Source organism: Aedes aegypti, chromosome 2 (assembly GCF_002204515.2).
Source record: "Aedes aegypti strain LVP_AGWG chromosome 2, AaegL5.0 Primary Assembly, whole genome shotgun sequence".
Classification (NCBI taxonomy): Eukaryota; Metazoa; Arthropoda; class Insecta; order Diptera; family Culicidae; genus Aedes; species Aedes aegypti.
Window position 1 is genome coordinate 295747581 of NC_035108.1, and position 18756 is coordinate 295766336.

At 38.8% G+C, this 18756-nt stretch overlaps 1 protein-coding gene across 5 annotated transcripts in view; it reads left to right on the forward strand.

The window, feature by feature from the left end:
* The window catches only part of LOC5566521 (carnitine O-palmitoyltransferase 1, liver isoform), a 155975-nt gene that overhangs the window by 121961 nt on the left and 15258 nt on the right, over nt 1-18756 (forward strand). For 4 of the 5 annotated variants that reach the window (XR_002500612.1, XM_021845450.1, XM_001650864.2 and 1 more), the window contains exons 3-8: nt 5902-6038; nt 6101-6257; nt 6323-6442; nt 6500-7336; nt 7403-7428; nt 13981-14046. Coding sequence is in view for 4 of the 5 variants with exons in the window: in XM_021845450.1 (XP_021701142.1) it covers nt 5902-6038; nt 6101-6257; nt 6323-6442; nt 6500-7336; nt 7403-7428; nt 13981-14046 (1343 nt within the window). In the remaining variant the exon portion in view is untranslated. Of the gene's footprint in view, nt 1-5901; nt 6039-6100; nt 6258-6322; nt 6443-6499; nt 7337-7402; nt 7429-13420; nt 13484-13980; nt 14047-18756 lie in introns of all 5 variants that reach the window. The other variant, XM_021845452.1, reaches the window with a different exon arrangement.

An 18756-nucleotide genomic window follows, 5' to 3' on the forward strand; every position in this document is an offset into this window, starting at 1 on the left:
TTTATTGCAGGCCCATAGGGCATTAGTACCCTTACTTTGAACCTTGTTCCGATGAGAGTTCCAGTTCAATTTTTTATGCAAAGTAACCTCAAGGTGTTAAACTTCTTCCGAAAATTTAATTTGAACTCCATTCAAAAAAGGCTGTGTAAGCTTTACCTTTTTCCTTCTGGTAAACGGCACGATAGTTTTTGAACGGTTTACGTTTATCCCCTCTTTTCTACACCATTTAAGAGTAATGTTTAACGCAGTTTGCAACCGATCGGAAATCGTGTTATCAAACTTTCCACAAATCAAAATGGCCACATCATCGGCATATAAAATTACCTCAAAGCCTTGATCTTTTAGATTTCTAAGGAGTTCGTCTACTACAAGAGACCACAGTAAGGGCGATAACACTCCTCCTTGAAGACATCCCTTAGTAGAGCTTATAGACATTTGCGCACCTCCTAGATCAGCAGAAATTGTCCGATCCTTGAGCATAGTCATAACCCATTCGATAACACTTTTATCCAAGCCCCTTGCTTCCATAGCTGAACTCATAGAGCTATAGGATGCATTATCGAATGCTCCTTCAATATCGAGAAAAGCAACCACGGCTATTTCTTTGGCTTCAAGAGATTTCTCGATTTTATTTACCAGCGACTGCAGCGCCGTAATGGTAGATTTACCTGATTGATACGCAAATTGGTATTTACAAAGAGGCATTTCTATTAAACTTGTTGACTTGATGAAGTCATCAATTATTTTTTCCATTGTCTTTAAAAGAACAGAGGAAAGGCTTATAGGTCTAAAAGCTTTGGGAGTTGTTTCATCCTTTCTTCCAGCTTTTGGAATGAAAACAACTCGAACCTTTTGCCACGTTTTTGGAATATATGAAAGCGCAACACTTGCTTTGAATAGTTCGGTTAAGAGCGGACAAAGCGTCTCTTTTCCTTGTTGCAGTAAGCCTGGGAAAATGTCATCTTTCCCGGCAGATTTGAAAGGCTGAAAAGAACTCAATGCCCATTCGACCCTTGAAGGCGTGAAGATTTCACAAGCTTTCGGATAGGCATTCATCGACCATACATGTCTTGCATCTGAGACCTGTTCTTCATCCGTATATGGGATCGATTCAGGGAAATGGGTTCTCATCATTACTTCCAGTGTTTCAGAAGAGTCAACAGTAAAACTGCCGTCTTCTTTTTTAAGGCTACATAGACCATTTGAATGGTCTTTTGAAAGGACTTTGTGCAGCCTTGCAGCTGCAGGAGCGTTGTTGATACTTTCGCATACCCGTCTCCAGTCCTTACGTTTGGCACGGCCTTAGTTCTCTGTTGTATTCTGTTAGGGCTTTTTTGTATTCAACCCAATCTAAAATGATCTTTGCTCTATTGAACAACCGCCTGGATTTCTTCCTCAATCCTGCCAGTTTGTCATTGTACCAAGGCACATCCCTGTTAGATGACCTTTGTTGAATAGGACAGCTAGCATGATAAGATGAGACCATTTGGTCAATGATCCCATTAAGAGGCATTTTCCAGTTGTGAAACAGTCGTGAACTGTTCACCGTTATACGAATTCTTATTCATTAAATGAAAACGATAGAGATCCCAATTGTTTTTCTTTGGGTTTCTATAGCTTTCTGTTATTTCTGATCCAGATTTAAAATCGAACCGGATTTGTTTATGATCTGCCAATGATTCTTCATCAGAAACTTGCCAGTTCACAATCTTCTCCGATAGCAAGTCGCTACAGATCGTGAGAATCATCTCTATTACATATGTCTATGTTGTTAGACGACATGTAGTTTAAAAGATCTTCTCCTATTTTATTAATATTGGTGCTGCTCTAAATTGTATGATGGGGATTTGCATCGCTCCCTATTATAAATTGGACATTAATTTTCTTACAGTAGTTGACAAAATGAACGACAGAGCATGGAGGCACATCTTCAACATCTCCAGGAAAGTAAGCAGAAGCAATACATACCTCCGTTTTCCCACGGATAGTTGGCACCTCTACTTTGATCGCAACAATGTCTCGGATTAATGCTGTAATTGGGACAAATTTTGTGTCCCTATTTACAAGAATAGTTGTTCGTGGTTTGGACTGAGTTTCGTCGTACAAAACTCTACAACTGCTCGAAGGGCAACGAAGTACCCTGTCATTATTTACCCAGGGGTCTTGAATTAGTTCCACATTGATATTATCCTTGGTGAACCTTCTGCTGATGCGCCCTTTGCATGATGAAGGTTCACCTAGATAATTTTTATTCGATTCATATTACATTAACATGCTCCCTCTCGTATCAAGCCTCTGATTTGAGGCTAAATATGAGTAGACGATTATTTCGGAGAAGTACAAGGTCAACTGCGCCATTGCTCCGGGCATAATACTGTGGAGGGTGCCCCGGTACTCCACAGGTACCGTTCACGGTTAGATTTCTTTTGACCCCCCTAACCATTCATTCCTAGGCACGGTATGCTTTTAGCCGCATGACACCAGGAATTAGGGGCCACCTGTATGATGGACTTATACCACCGGAACAGGCAATCCGTAGTGTTATTTCTAGCCTTGTTGCAGTCGGCTATCGACATTACACGGCTATCTAGGCTATTCGAGTATAGAAGCTGATATTGAGGATCAACTTCCATTGAGGCCGAATAACCGTCAAATGTCGGCTTAGGGAGTTTCAATTGGACGTGTAAGATATGGACTAAACACTTTTGTATGTTATTAAGGGGGTGAACCCAAAATAATGCACGGGAGTGTATTTCGTATTAGAAATGTAATATGTAACCACATATTAGAAATCCAATATGTAATTGAACGAGATCATTTTTTTATAAATCTACATAATCTATTTATACCTAGACATGTACTGGACAATAAAAGATCCAACTAAAAAAAAAACAAAAAAAAGGGTAAATTTTAAGACGTACCTATCAAAATATAACATGCAAATGAATCGTGACTGTTTTGAAAAGAACCGTGATTTGTTCACTGAATTATAAGAGTCGACTCTTTTGAATGATTCGTGAGTAACTCGCCCATCTCTAGTGCATACGATGGTTTTCTTCAAGTCAAGTCAAGTACACGACACTGAAGACGGCCTAACAGTTGATGTCGGAGTACGTGTATCTGTCAAAAGATACAAACTCTAGTGGAATTAAATGGTATAGTACTAAATTCGGTAGATGTAACATTTTTTCCCCCAATCCCACCTGACTGCACGTGGCCAGCGCCGTTATTGACCCTGTAAACATAGATTCACTGAATTATGCACACTGAAGAGGATTATGGCCAATCCCAGCCGACCTTCTAGTTGATTCTTTGTGCATCTTCACTGACTTCGGTCAATCACGGAAGAGCAACCATTGATGTATATAATCAATCCAAGCCAAGCTAAAACTTCTACATACACATTGTCTTTTTCTACATTATGTCTTGCAAGCGGGTTTTCCAATCAAATTCATCACATTAAACGACACAGAAAATAATGTTTCCACCGTAGTATAAAAGGTGGCACTTCAAAACTGCATATTAACTTGACTGCCCATAAAAGCATAAGTGTCACATATGGATTTTCGAACCAATGCCTTTTTTCAATGCAGCATTCATGATCTGTTAGATACTCTATTTTGCATATAAACATTTACACACTTTGTTAAAAAAATGTTGGGAAAACATATGCAGTTGATGCAGTCTCATATTTAAAAATAAGGCCATAACAGTCTCTATATGAACTTTTAACCCAAATAGTTACTGCAAACGTGAATGGTGTTCAAGTTTTCGGTCTGTCTCGGTCGGTCCAGGATCTTTTCATAATGGAAATTTCCTTGACTTCCCTGGGCATAGAGTAACATCGTACTACACGATATACGAATGCGAAAATGACAACTTTGGCAAAGAAAGCTCTCAGTTAATAATTGTGGAAGTGCTCATAATAACACTAAGCTGAGAAGCAGGCTCTGTCACATTGGGAACGTAATGCCAAGAAGTAGAAGAATGAGAAAACACACTTCAAACTTTGAGTGCTATTTTCTCTATGTCTATTTTTCCATATGGGACAGTTATGCTTTTTTGGGCAGTTGATGAGGTAATTTATTTGTATCCTATTTTTTAGTTTTTTTAACTTCTTCTTCTTCTTAAGAGGTCCATATCGACCTTAGAGCCATTTCGACAATGTTTGTCAGAAGAAATCAGATGATTTACCAAACTTTACGATTCGCTGTGACAGATATCAAAATAGCCATCGATGTGACAACCAGAGACCAGGGTTCTGAATTATCGTATCAATGATGCGAAATCTACGATTTTTCGCACGTAAGGAGAATGCTTTTTCACTTCCTCACGTGAAAATCTTTTTTCGCTCGCACTTATATTCCCTAGAGTTACGATGGAGGATAACCGAAAATCATTCCACTCCGGGGATAATTTCTTTTTCACCCCATCATATTTTCGCTCACCAACTTCTCCCGAGAATTATCACTATGTGGATAAACAAAAACTGGTGCCGCCGACGGGATTCGAACCTACAACATTGCTAAAAAACAGCCGCGGTGCATGCACGCTAACCATGCTACCACATCAACTTGACGTAAGCAGTAGTTAATTTGATGCATAAAAGCAACTGCTGCTTGTGGCGATGGACACATGAAAACTTCTCGTTGGAGAGGAGAAAGATAAAATAAAATTCTCACAGCTGTGGAGTTGTGCCATTATCTATTTTCGCTTTGTTTTGTAGACGGATAATTTCGCAAGGCAGCTTTTCGCAGAAAATTGTGGTGAGGGAGAAATTCATTATCGTGAGAGTGAGTGAGAATTCGGAAGCTTGCCACACTGAACAAAATCTCCCGCCTTAAAATGAATGATTTTTGCCTCATCCTAGCCCCATACCTATTTTCAGACACATTCAAGATGATTTTCATCCCTGTCAAAATCATTTGTTTACAAATTACACTGGATGAAAATCATCCAGTATTGGAATGTTTTTCATCGTTGCAAAAGATGTTGAATATTGAATGATTTTCATACATAGATGTAAACAATCCGTTACATACTTTTTCATATTTTAAAGCAATTCAAGTTGAACACAAATAATTACTAAACAATTGTGGGTTTGCGTACACAATCACAAGCAGTGGTTATTTAGTTTTTTATTCACACAAATCATTCGATAATAACAAGTTTAGATTTGCAGGAACACACGTGTGACCGAAGCATAGTCCGGAGGGAGCCTGTTGTTGATCCTTGATTTCTGCACCAACATCGTTGGTTAGAGAGCGTTGTTGTGTTTGGTATGCTTGAAGGTAATAAACAGATGCTGGAAATAACGATAATTATTGATAATTCAATGCACTTACCTGTTAAATAGACAAAAAATACCGACCATCAAGCTGCTGCCGCCATATTTTTCTAGGAATAACAAAGATGGTTTGAAATCTACGATCATTATCTGTCCACATGACAACTCAGACGATAATTGAATGATTTTTGTTTTGGTACATAGGACATAATAAAATCCTTTAGAAGTTGCATGTTTTTCGTTTGTGACATTTTAATTCAACTATCTAATTATTGCCACTCAAATATATACTAAAAATCATCGTCGAATTGGATGAATTTTGCTCAATAGGTAGCAGATGCATCATATTCTTCTATTTTCATTCAAAATAGTGAATATTGAGGTTTGCAACCGTGTGAATTGCAAATCATTCAATTTGGGGCAGGAGCTTTCGTTCAGTGCAGAGACATGTTACAATTGAGCGCTACTACTTTTAGAAACCCCTAATGACAAAGTGTATCCGATATTCGATACCTATCCCTACTCTAATGTATTACAGCTCTTCCACCAAATATAATCACGTATTACAGCACACTCTAACGCATGCTTCATTTCTCCTATGATTCCCAATACAGAGTGGCGTTCGCAACGGCGTATATCCTGCACATCTTCAGAGCCTCTGGCTGGTGATAGCCGTCGCCATAGCACTTCATTTCTCACAGAGGCACGTTCCATTCAATTTAGTTAGTAAATTCCTAGGATTATTACCAGGGTAAGTGTGCTGCTCCTCTCTGTGATGCCTTCACTGAGATTTCTGTTTCTATTTTTGAATAGTGATACGGTAGGGTACCAACTGGCGGCATGTGGTCTGGCGGGTCTCCTATTCTGGCTGTGCATATGTTACACAATGCGATACTCGCTCAAACTGCTGCTCATGTACAAAGGGTGGATGTACGAAAAGCGAGCCCCGGGCAGTAAGGTATCCCTGCCGGTAAGTTTGCGGAAAAATGCGATTACGGATTCGTGTGATTAATGATGTATTTCTTTATACTGTAGACACGACTATGGGCACTTTTTGTCAAAGTATTAGCAACGTGGAACAAACCTGGCCTGTACAGTTTCCAGGGATCACTGCCGCGTTTGCCGCTGCCCAGCGTCCAGGAGACCATGTCGAGGGTAAGCCAAATCGTTCGGAAAGTGACAATCGGAACTCAATTCACCTTTTGCTTTCAGTACCTGCGATCGGTTCGGCCACTGTTGGACGATAGTAATTTCACTCGCATGGAATCGTTGGCTAAGGAGTTCGAGAGCACGATTGCCCCTAAGCTGCAGCGCTATCTTATGCTGAAGAGCTGGTGGTCTACCAACTACGTATCCGATTGGTGGGAGGAATACGTTTATCTGCGTGGTCGAGGTGCCTTGATGGTGAACAGCAACTTCTACGGAATTGACGCCATCTTCACGCAACCTACCACAATTCAGAGTGCTCGCGCAGCTAGCGTAATCAACATGTTGCTTCAGTTTAGAAGAATCGTCGAACGTCAGGAGCTGGAACCCATTCTGGTGCAAGGACTGGTCCCACTGTGCTCGTGGCAGTATGAACGTATCTTCAACACTGTTCGCGTGCCGGGCGTTGAGACTGATAAGATCGTACATTACCAGGATTCCAATCACATTGTGGTGCTGCACCGTGGCTGCTACTACAAAGTAGTGATCTATCATAATGGTCGCATCTTGCGACCCTGCGAATTGCAGATTCAGATTGAGGAGATCCTGAACAGCAGTGACAAACCGCAGGCCGGAGAGGAGCTGCTGGCCGCGTTGACTGCTGGCGATCGAACCAAGTGGGCGCAAACCAGGGAAACTGTGTTCGCCAAGGGTGTGAACAAGACTTCGCTACATCTGATCGAAAGTGCTGCGTTTGTGCTTTCGCTGGATGAGCATCCGTTCGAGTTCGACATGGCACACCCGGAGAAGTTGGATCAGTTCGGACGGTATCTGTTGCACGGCAATGGACACGACAGATGGTTCGACAAGAGTTTCACGGTCTGCGTTGGATCCAATGGCAGAGTGAGTAGACTAATGCATACATGCTTGTACTTTTTAACACATATTTTTTGTTATCACTATTTTCAGATTGGATTCAATTCCGAACACACGTGGTATGTATGATTGTTTCTGATCCATAAAAACTGTTCCCATCTCCAACATACAAACAATCTTGTAATATATTCCATTGAGCATTGTTTTCTGTCCCAAACAGACAAAAACCAGCAGAGATTCCCATTTGCAGCTCTATCGCTGAACACATATCTGTGCCATGAGTTTTGATATTGAGAGTAATTCCCACTGAGATCGGCCAACTATTTACACTTGGTATTTCGAAACTTGTTCAACATAATGCTTGTTCGTCAGCTCCTGCTGAGCAATTAATAAACTACATTTGGTTGATCCCTCGTTAGTTATAATTAAAATCGTTTTGGCGGACTCCTCGAATTTTATCAATTTTTGGCTCACTGAAAAGAGCTATAACTCAGAATTTTATTCGACAACCCCTTCAGAATAACGTGTTTTTGAAAAAGAGCAAACATAGGAGCTCCATTTAAAATAATAGAAATGTTTTGACGGCCATATCGAATTCAACCGCCATGCTGGAGTTTATCGGAAAAGCTGAATTTTCGTGGTGTTTGAAATCACTTATTTGAAGTTTTTAAACCATTAAGCTGAACAAATATTGCATAAAATATCCAGCGAAGCTTGCCTAGAGAATCAAATTTTGTAAACGAGGTGCATAGAAAATGTGTTTGCATTGACAAAATTTGGCGTTATGGTTGGGTTATTTCTAGGAACATCGATCCTATATTCAGCCTCAACTCACTTGAATAAAATTCGGATTGTCCAATGGTTGTAGAATCAAAATCTAGTTGGCTAAGTCATTGAGAAAACCAGAGCAGTTGATGGAGGCACTCAGATATTAATTTGCTACCTCTCAAAACAGAACAGAAAAGTACTAAAAACTCAGTACCGTAACGTAGCACTTTTCAGAACTGTTTTTGTTGGTGGGTAAAAAGTGCCGTTATTTTGTTATTTCTACAATGCTTTGTATGAGCATATGCATTGGCACTAGCAAGAAAAGGGGTCAGTCAAGATAGGCACCCCACTCCCGCTTAAACATGTAGTTTTATCTTATAATGGTTATTCATTTCGGTATTAGGAGGAAAGTGTAACAAGTTCTCAGTCTAGATCAGGTCTGCCCATCCTTTTCGAGCCGCGGAACAAATCCTAGAAATAAATTTGAGCGGCGGGCCACACATTTTTCGAGCACAAAAATAAATCCAACGTTTTCATTATATCGATCGAAAAAAAATGTTTATTAGGATTATGTGCTACATTTGTCTAGCAGACTGTGAAAAGTTTGCTCCGGATAGCGTCAGAATGTAGCCCAGGATTCATCACGATAATACTGTCTACGACAAGCAAGTTCTCACCACCAGTGTTGTGCAAAATACAACAGTGTTCAAAATCCTGCCCTGGACTCGTGAGAATAATGTCCAAAGTTTTATTAGAATCTTGCTACGAATTCTGTCAGAAATCCATCTAGGCCCTGCCTACAAGTTTGTTTGAATTATTTTGCCAATTTAGTGCTAATCCTCATTAGGCTACGGAAGCTTTCCCAGGCCTGCCCAACCTTTATAACTCTTTTTCGACATACATAGGTTGTGAGTTGGCAAAAACAGTTCGATATGAGATATATTTATCTCAAATGAGAGTTTGGTATCATATCTAATTGACCCATGCTGGGATCGCAGCAAGCCGCGCGCTAGTGGACGTGTTTCAAATCAGCTGTCACGATTTTTCTCGTTACCGCATATTATTTTGATTCGGCTGGCAAAATTACAAATCGGCTAAAACCAAAATTCTATTATAACTAACATCCATACAATTACAATTACATTGTTGTTCCAACCTTATAGAAATATAAATATATTATATTGTGTGCTTTGTGAAAAACTAACAACGTTATTTATCATTACGGCTAGTGCAAGTGAAAATCTAAATTTGCACTTGTATTTCGAATCAAATTGTGCTTAAAGTGAACATTAGTCAAATCATAATTCTAGAAAAAGCAAAGAAAATTTCCTTTTCACCGTTGTATTCGATGGATAGCAAAATCGATTTTATGAATTTTGTGAGCTTATTCCAATATACTCTTTAAATTTGTGTTTCTTATAATGAAGACCAGAAGTCGAATGATTTTCTATTATTCAACTAAATTTATTGCAAATGGGTAAGTCTTCATCTCTTACCAGAGAGCGATGAAAGGCGCTTAAGCCAAGGCTCTTGACCCAGGGCACAAGGGGGAAATACCTGTGTCCCGTCCCAGGAAAACCAACTCATGGAGTATGCGTTTACATTCTTAGCAAAGCCACTTCCAACGATTTTAACTATCTACCTGGAATGAAACGGTTGGTACGGTTGTCCCCGTTTCTTCCATTTAAAAATTCAAATATTTGCGTTTATCATATTATTCACACGTGGATAAACTGATCGCCGTAATTTTTTGAATTATCCTCAAACCGAAGTCTGCACAGTGGGCCTGGCCATTTTAATATTTGTTACATATAATGTTGACAAGAAAATACTGAAAGAAATTTATTAGTAGCACCTTCAAATGCATGTGGATTCTGTTGCGAATTTTAAAGGATTCCAATGAGAATCCTAGAGGAATACTTATAAGTGTCATGGAAAAATTTTGTTCAACATTCTGGATGGATTCTCTGGAAGAATTCTGTGGAGAATCCTAGAAAGATTCTTGGGCTCCGTGACCGTGCGGTTAAGTATCATCAGACAGTTGAGCGTATAGTGTCATGGGGTGTGGGTTCGTTTCCCATTTCAGCTGTTGAAACTTTTCGTCAGAAATGTTTCTCGGCTGTGCCACTTTAGCGTTCTTGTCCGTTGTTTAGTGTTAAGTTACAGTCTGTGCAGCTAAATAGCTGAAGACGGTGTCCGTGTCTTAAAAAAAAAGAAAATAAAAAGAGCTGTTTGTGATGCGAATTATGGAAGTATTCTGAAGATAAATTTGGAACGGTTTTGATGAGAATCACGAACGGATTCATATGAGAATTATGATGAAAGTCCTGAGTTTCTGATAACGATAATCCTGGAACGATTCTAATAAGATTCCTGGAACGATTCTGATGATAATTCGGCATTGATGCTGATGAAATCATGAAAGGATTCTGATGAGAATCTTGAGAGAATTCTGATTAGAATACTGAGAAAATTCTGTTGAGTCCAATTTTGAATAGAATTTTCAAAGAATTCTGATGAAAAACTTGAGACGAGTCTGATTTGAATTCTGAGAGGATGTTGTGAAATACCTGATATGATTTTAAAGTGAATCCTGAGAGGATTCTTATGTGAATCTTTAAATGATTCTCATTGAGAGGCTTCTGATGCGAATTCTGAAAGGATTCCTATGAAAATTATGAGAGGATTCAAAGTATTCCGGAGGCACATTTGCTACTGGAAAACATTGTGTACATAGAGTAATAGGGTATATCACAATAGTCATAAAAAATGGACGCAGTGATCCCACACCCGACAGAAGAAGAAGAGAATTCTAAAAAGTGTCCTCAGAGAGTTTTGATGATAATCCTGCGAGGAATCTGATGTGAATCCTGCGACGATGCTGACGACAATCCTGTGAGAATTCTGATTATAATCATGAATAGATTCTGATGGAAATCATGCGAAGAATCTTATGTGAATACTGCGAGGAATCCAATGAGCATCCTAAGAGCACCTAATAGGATACTGCTGGCAATTATGTGAGGATTGTGAGAGATCCCTGAGAATTCTCATCCTTACTTCCAGGATTCTCAATGGAATCAAAATTTCAAAAATAAATAATTGGAACTTTGTTACTAAACCTGAGTTTCAGCACTATGATCGAATATATCCAAAATACTCCAATTTAAGTTTCGATTGACTTATCTTCTTGAAACAGTTCGATTTTATTTTGCTCGTAACGAGAATTTTCTTCGAATCTCCATATAGGTATGTGCTAATTCATATTTTCTTAGAAATTAAATTGAAATTCAGGAACCATAAAACGGGGCGATTGTACCAAACTCAAAATGGTCCCTATACGTTCAGAACGTTCCAATTTTACAAGTTACAATTAGCTGAAACTGTGTTATTTGAAGTTTCGCATAATGGTTGTTTTATATTGTTTTTTTTTTTTTTTTAATTTTAGAAACAGGGTTCTGAAACTAGACTTAAAATCATCCCCTGCATTTAAAATGACCAAAAAGGCTTCCGATGGCCATCTTTTGTCGAGTAAATATGATTTGATATGACACAATACGGAAATCAACTTTTGATTTGGGTTGGTTCTCCGGGATCGCATACTAAAACTCCTAGCCTCCTGTATCTGAACATGTCAAATGGTGATGTGACCATTGTGGTTCAAAACCGCTCGCAAGACTTGATACACACTATATTCATGTACTTTTACATAAATACATTCGAAATATTGCTGTGTGCGTTTGAAATGCAAATATCAAATGCGGGAACACCAAATGCGGTAAGATTTTTCACAAGCAATGCGATGTCAAGGATAGATTTTTCTTGCTAGGGCGGCGGTGATTTATATAATCGTTGCTAGGTGTCCTTTGATTGTTTTGTGTTACCGCATTCGAAGGATGTTTAGTCGAGATTTGCATCTCAAATGCAAACAGCAATATATTGAAATTTTACCAAGAATCACTGGTGGAACAGAAGGTGTGCACTACATTTCCGGTCGTGCATTCGGTGCATTCGGAATGGCCACCGGTAACAACATGTTTTCCAATGCATTTGAAGGTGTAACTAATCTCCTACACAAAATCGTTAACATTTTGAGAATTTATTAATTGAGTCGAAAGATATGAGCAGAAGAGTGCAAAAAAGTCATCCACCCCTGAAATGAAAGATCTTTCTGGAAGTCGAAATAACCCTTAATGGATATTTATCCAGTGTAATAATATTGTAATGATAAATATATTAAATCTATCCATATCACGTTTACTTCTATTGGCGAATTAACTTGAATTGTATAGGTGAAGGTAGGGCAAAGTGAGCAAGCGATGAAAAAGAAGAAGAATGTAAAGAAAATCACAAATCTTCCCAAATCACAAATATTTTGTAGCTGCATGGTTTTCTTTTCTAGCGTTTAACAGATATTTGAAATTTTAAAAATAATTTATTACTTCTAAAATTTGAAATATTAGTTGTTCTGAGCCTATTAAAATTGTATGACCGAAGATCTCATATAACTTCACAAAACATAATGTGTTCAACACCGTTTTCCCCTCTACTTTTTATGAACCGTTTTACAAAGACTTGCCAAATGAAAAACAAGATTTAAAAACATCTAAACCTTGCAAATCTTGACTTGTTTATTATGCCTCACTGGGGTGCTCATTTTGCCCCACCTACAATCGTTGATTAGCGATAAGACATGTTTAATATTTCATAATGCTACATAATAATACTATCCATTTAATTTGATAGAATGCTATGATTAAACTGCATACAAGAATTGTACGATGAAAAAATACATGAAATAATTTCTTGATATGCTTACTTTGCCCCGTCTACCTTAAAATGAAGCTCCCATGTTTCCTCTCTCCAAATTATTGTGCAGGAGTCATCGAAGAAATGTTTCAGTTATGGCAATTTTAATGTTTCAAGAATTGTTAAAAATCGAGGGGTCCTGAAAAACCGGTTTTAACTAACGAGGGGTCTATCAATTTGACCAATCAAATGCAGTTTCTTTATTTACTCGACTGGAGCTTGCAAACTAGCACATTACATATTGAGCATTTAGAATGGCCGATCTTAGCGCGAATTACTCTAATCCTAATCACATGGCATAGAAAAACGTTCATTCATACCGTATTGTACCTAGCTACTACCAGTGTAGAACGTGTGTACAAAAACATTGCACCTCGAATCAAGTCAATAATGTATTCTCCCATTTGTATTTGTCTTTCCTCGAATCTTGAATGAACCATAACCTCGCCCAATCGGCCATGTATTGTATCCACATGCATACACACACAAAAAAACAATCACCCCCTTCGAACATCGGCAATTACCTTCTCCCAGGGCGGACGCAGCAGTGATGTCGCACATCTGGGAAATGTTGATCATGGAAGAGACCCATCCGCGGTAATTAATTTGCTCTCCTGCTAGGTCGAACTGAAGTCGACTATTTGCACTCCTACAGATAGAGAACACATTTTTTGAGACAGCTCTGTTGTATATATTTTACGCGCTTCGGTTTGTAGAATTGTTTCGCATAGTTATGGGAATTGGACTGAACTGGAATCCATTCGTTTATTCTTTAGTTTAATTTTTGTGTGCGCAGTAGAGATGACGACGGTGCTGGAAGAAATGCTTTGGAACATGTGCATACAGGTCGATGGTCTGCTGGTTACCACAAACATATTTGATCCATCACTCAACACCCACCAAATTCAAGCACCCTGTGTGTTGGCCATTCTCATCGAATATCGCCCCCCCATATCATAACCCTTTTGTATAAAGATATCTACGAAGATCGTCGGTACTATTAATCCTCTCTATATTTTCCTCTCGACCACATATATCTACCAAAAATAAACCTTCAATGCATTCAATCACATCTCGATACCAAAACCAAACAGGGCTGACGCGCCTGTGATGGCACACGTTTGGGAGAACATTGTTGCAGAAGAGCAGATTCAGAAACGGTAATGGTCTTTGGTTTGGAGTGCTTGCCCTAGGGGCAAGTCGTTTGCGGGTTGTTCATTTAGATTAGCATACTAACTGTGCAGTCGGATGGAGAATCTTGGTTGACTAACAACACTAGCAGTAAGGTACTAATATCAAGTCACGTCACGAGTAGTTACGTTACTAACATATTCTTTTCACTTGGATTTTTGAAATGGCTAATCATACCTATGCAGCTTTTTATACTAGATTTTAAATAGAAATATTTATATCAGGATATTACAAATTACCAAATGATTACACGTTCCGTATTTTTTAAATTATTACTGCATTGTAATAGGCAGTTTTTATCATGAAAATCTTTCATGAATCGTCTCACTTTCTCGAACCGATGGTAGCATTTTGCGTATGAAATCATTAAGCATCTTAGGTCAGATGTGTAATGACTTCCCCGGGTAGAGGTCAACAGCAAATCAAGAATAGAATGATTTTTCTTAGATATTTTTAAGACATTCCAAAAAGGCTGAAAATATCAACTTAATTGCAAAATGTACTATCATATAAAATATGTTATTTATCATTTTGAATACCAGTCAAAACTCTCAGAAATACTACTAAATGACAAATTTAGTTATTACAACAAGAATTTAATACCATACCCGACCCAAAACCATTTTTTGTATTTTCTAGTTAGATTTCACAAACAGTCGGAGCTATTCTTTACATGCCAAGGGTGATTTTTATCCTTTTAGCATGTTGATCTAGATTTTAAAAAACTAAGCAAATTACATATTTTGCAAGGCATGTTTTGAAATTTTCTGAGTTTTCATAACTTCTGAAAGCGAACATTTTCGTGCTAAAAGCGACCTCTATGAGCGGCGCTACAAAAAACTGATACATTATTTATGAAGGGTCCAACAAGGGCCCATGACTTTGAAAATTCTGGACATTTTTTTGTGGATATGGGCACAATTGCACTAGGGAACCTGGAACCTGTTTCAGAAGGAACTTTCACATATCATATTCAGAAGTTGATACCCAACGTGTAGGAAGGCGTGGCAGAAGCGACGGAAGGCACGTGAGATTGGGACCCTGAAAGCCTGTAGTGAGTAAGGTGGCTCCAAATACCAAATAAGATCATCTATGAACAAAACCTGTTACGAGGAGTTCAGCTCGAGAAACACACCAAGCATGGAAGCACAGACAAACAGACGTCACACTCTCATCGCTGTCCATCGACCAACTTTTTAACGATCGATTCAAATATTGGGTAGGTGGTCAATCGACCACCCGCAGCGCTCGCGTCGTTTTTGTTCGTGTTTGACGTTTACACACTACCGCCACCTGTTGGTCCATCGGCCAACTACAGTGTTTTTAGCATTGGGCGTACATGATTTCGCGACTATGATTTTGATCGAGATTTGTTCTAAGTGTTACGTCTGTTTCTCTGTGATGGAAGCATTGAAGTCGCAAGCCCTGTGTGGTGTACTGATGATAGCAACAACAACAAATATTGATAAGGCCCAGAGTGTTACGCAATCCTGTAAATCTGTCAAATAAAGGTCTTCTTGGCACCTCGTAGTGTTCCCGGGTCTTACCCAAAAGCCAAGGGCGACCAAGAGCGCGAATATTTTTCAAGGCAACTTGAATTGTGAACCCTATTCTTGAACCCATGCATATCGAGGGCGAAGAAATGCGCTCTTTTCCCAACTAACTACACAAGCTATGCTTTAGACTTCAGTCAGAGACTAAGCCTTTAGGCACGAAAAAAGGCAGTTATAAGGAATCACTCCACGAATGATATCCTAGCTCAGAGTTACTTAGCCAAAACTATAGATAACCTCTATGTTACGCGTTTGTTGTAAGATTTTTCTAGTTTTAGCCGCAACTAGAGGTAATCCTTTGTATGTTTCACTGAGGGACAGCTAGCATAGAGATAATGGACAAGAACTTCTCTAGAGACCATTTGCCAAGACTTCGTTGGCGTCTGATCGATTTGTCTGACAGAATACGCTGTTGTATATACACTCCCGTGCATAAGTTTGGGTTCACCCCCTAAAAAACATACAAAAGTGTTCAGTCCATATCTTTGTGATTACACGTCCAATTGAAACTCTCTAAGCCGCATTCGAAAGGCAAAGAGTTATTCTTACTTCGTATGTATTTTTCCAAAAACATTCTTTAAGCTCTGTATACTAAATTTTTACCTAAAATTGTGACATTTTTCAAAAAACACACTGGAAAAACATGTCTAATTTCATCAGCATTGGATCGACCAAAATTTAAAAACTAGGTGTCATTAGAATCGTAATCTTATATTCTTTGAAGAGCACTCACGAATTTTTTGCGGTAAAATCTGAAAATTATTCAAAATCAATGAAACAGTCATTCAAGTCATCGTGCAAAAGCTTGGGTTCACCCCTCAGTATGGTGTATCGTGCAAAAGTTTGGGTTCACCTGAAATTACTTAAAACACAAAAACTCAAACCAGTCATGTACGCACCATTATTTGCACTCGAAAAAGCTTTAAACTATTAAAATCGGTTGAAAAATGGGAAAGATATTGACAAGAAGAATGTGCGTGCAGCTCAGGTGAACCCAAACTCTTGCACGATGACTAGACTGACTGTTTCATTGATTTTGAATACTTTTCAGATTTTTCTGCCAAAATTTCGTGAGGTCTCTTCAAAGAATATAATATAAGATTACGATTCTAATGGCACTTTTAAAATTTTGGTCGATCCAATGCTGAGGAAATCAGATATGATGTTTCAGTGTGTTTTTTGAAAAATATCACAATTTCAAGTAAAAATTTATTATATAAAATTAAAAAAAAAAATGTATTTGTACAAATACATACGAAGTAGGAATAACTCTTTGCCTTTTGAATGCGGCTAAAAGAGTTTCAATTGGACAGGTAATCACAGAGATATGGACAGAACACTTTTGTATGTTTTTTAGGAGGTGAACCCAAACTTATGCACGGGAGTGTAGATCATTATTAGTTTTAGATGTAGTGCACTCACTCTGGCATGTGGTTAGACTTGCGTTATTTAGTTCGTTTGTCGTTTAGTATGTCGCTTGAAGCTAAACAATCAGATCAGTTCAGTCTCTAAAAAACTTCTTAGACGACATCCATTTATTACGTAACGCTAAAATTGGAAATTTTCGACCCCCTCCCCCCGTCTGTAACGCTTTTTGTATGAATATTTCAAATTTGTGTATGAGCCGTAACGCTTGAGCATACTCCCCCCTCCCCCTAGAGCGTTACGTAATTTGTGGATGGCGCCTTAATGGAAGGGAAAATTTAGAATTTTTCATGAATCGCCGCTACCGATTCATGAAAAATTCAAACCCCATAGTGAAGTTGTGTAACGTTCAATTCGAATGTCTTTTGAGCAACTTCAGCATAAATTATTATGAGCCATTTATTCGCATACGCCCTTTGCCAAAATAAATGACAGTACTCAGCAGTCGTACCAAAACCTAGGACAGGACTTGTCAGGTACTAGTGCAAATTTGAAACCATTTGCCTGTCAAAAAAGACCACTTCTGATTGGTCGTTTTGGCAAAGGCCTACTTTCACATCGTTGAGTTGGATTGCAACAGGGCACTTCGTTGCTAGCCCGGCCGTGCTCCTAGTTCATAAGTTAGAGTTTTTATTGAAAGTTTGAAAATGTTTCATGAAATCTTTTTGCTACAAATCAATCTATATTCGATGTTTGGTTGACCGCATGTGCTCCTACAATACTAAAATAAATCAAAAATACTTAATTGAGTGTAGTATATTAGAAATTGTATCAATTTTCTCTAAAAATATCGCCGGTTTTGAATCTAACCAACTTTAAAAAAAAAAGCTGGCATTCGCTATTGCGCTAAATGAATGAAGCATCAAGAAACAACCAAATTGTGAACCTTGATACTTGAATTTGTTCAACTGATTTGCTTAAAAAGGATACTGGTAGCACTGGCTTTTGTATCGTCAAGGTTATTGATTGAAAAACAACGGGGCAGTCCTTGTTGAGCTGTCACGTCCTGTCCTAGACCAAAACGAAACAACAAAACTTCTTCCGCTTAAAGCTAAGTATGCTGTTCCGCTCAAGAAAAGTAAAAATTTCTGCGGAAATAAATGGTCAAGAAATTTTCCACAGTGAGCTCCATTTGAAATGACATTTCTTTTCAACTGCGTACTGCGATCAAAGAAAAATGCTTTTCTTGACCATTTCTTGCAAGAAATTTTCCACGCATCGAGATAGACGATTACTTTTCTGTTGAAGTGCATACTTCGCTTAATCCAGCAAAGGAAGAAGAAGGAATCATTCGGCAGAAAGCTAGTGTCGAGTCGACGGAGCCGTTCGTTCAGTGCCATTTTGTTGTGCCTCCAGTTTTGGGGGAAAAAATCAAAAGTCGATATTGACTTTCGGCAGTGGAAAGATTGGCCCACGATTGAGTAGCGGCGTGCAATCCAGGGGGGGTATACGCAACGAGGTGCGCCTACCGTTCATGTTTTGTGGATGTGTTCGTGTGGCTCAGAACGCTGCTAGACATCCCGCTGTTTGAGTGTTGAAAAGCATCAGCATTTGCTACCTGGCATGGCCCGCGTTTTCGACCTGTGCTGTTTGGCCGGCCCGCGTGAGAAATGATGCTGTTTGGGACGGCCCGCGTGAGAGATGATTGTTAGGGGAGCTTTGTTTGTAGTTGACAGCCGTACACCCACCCTGGTGCAATCA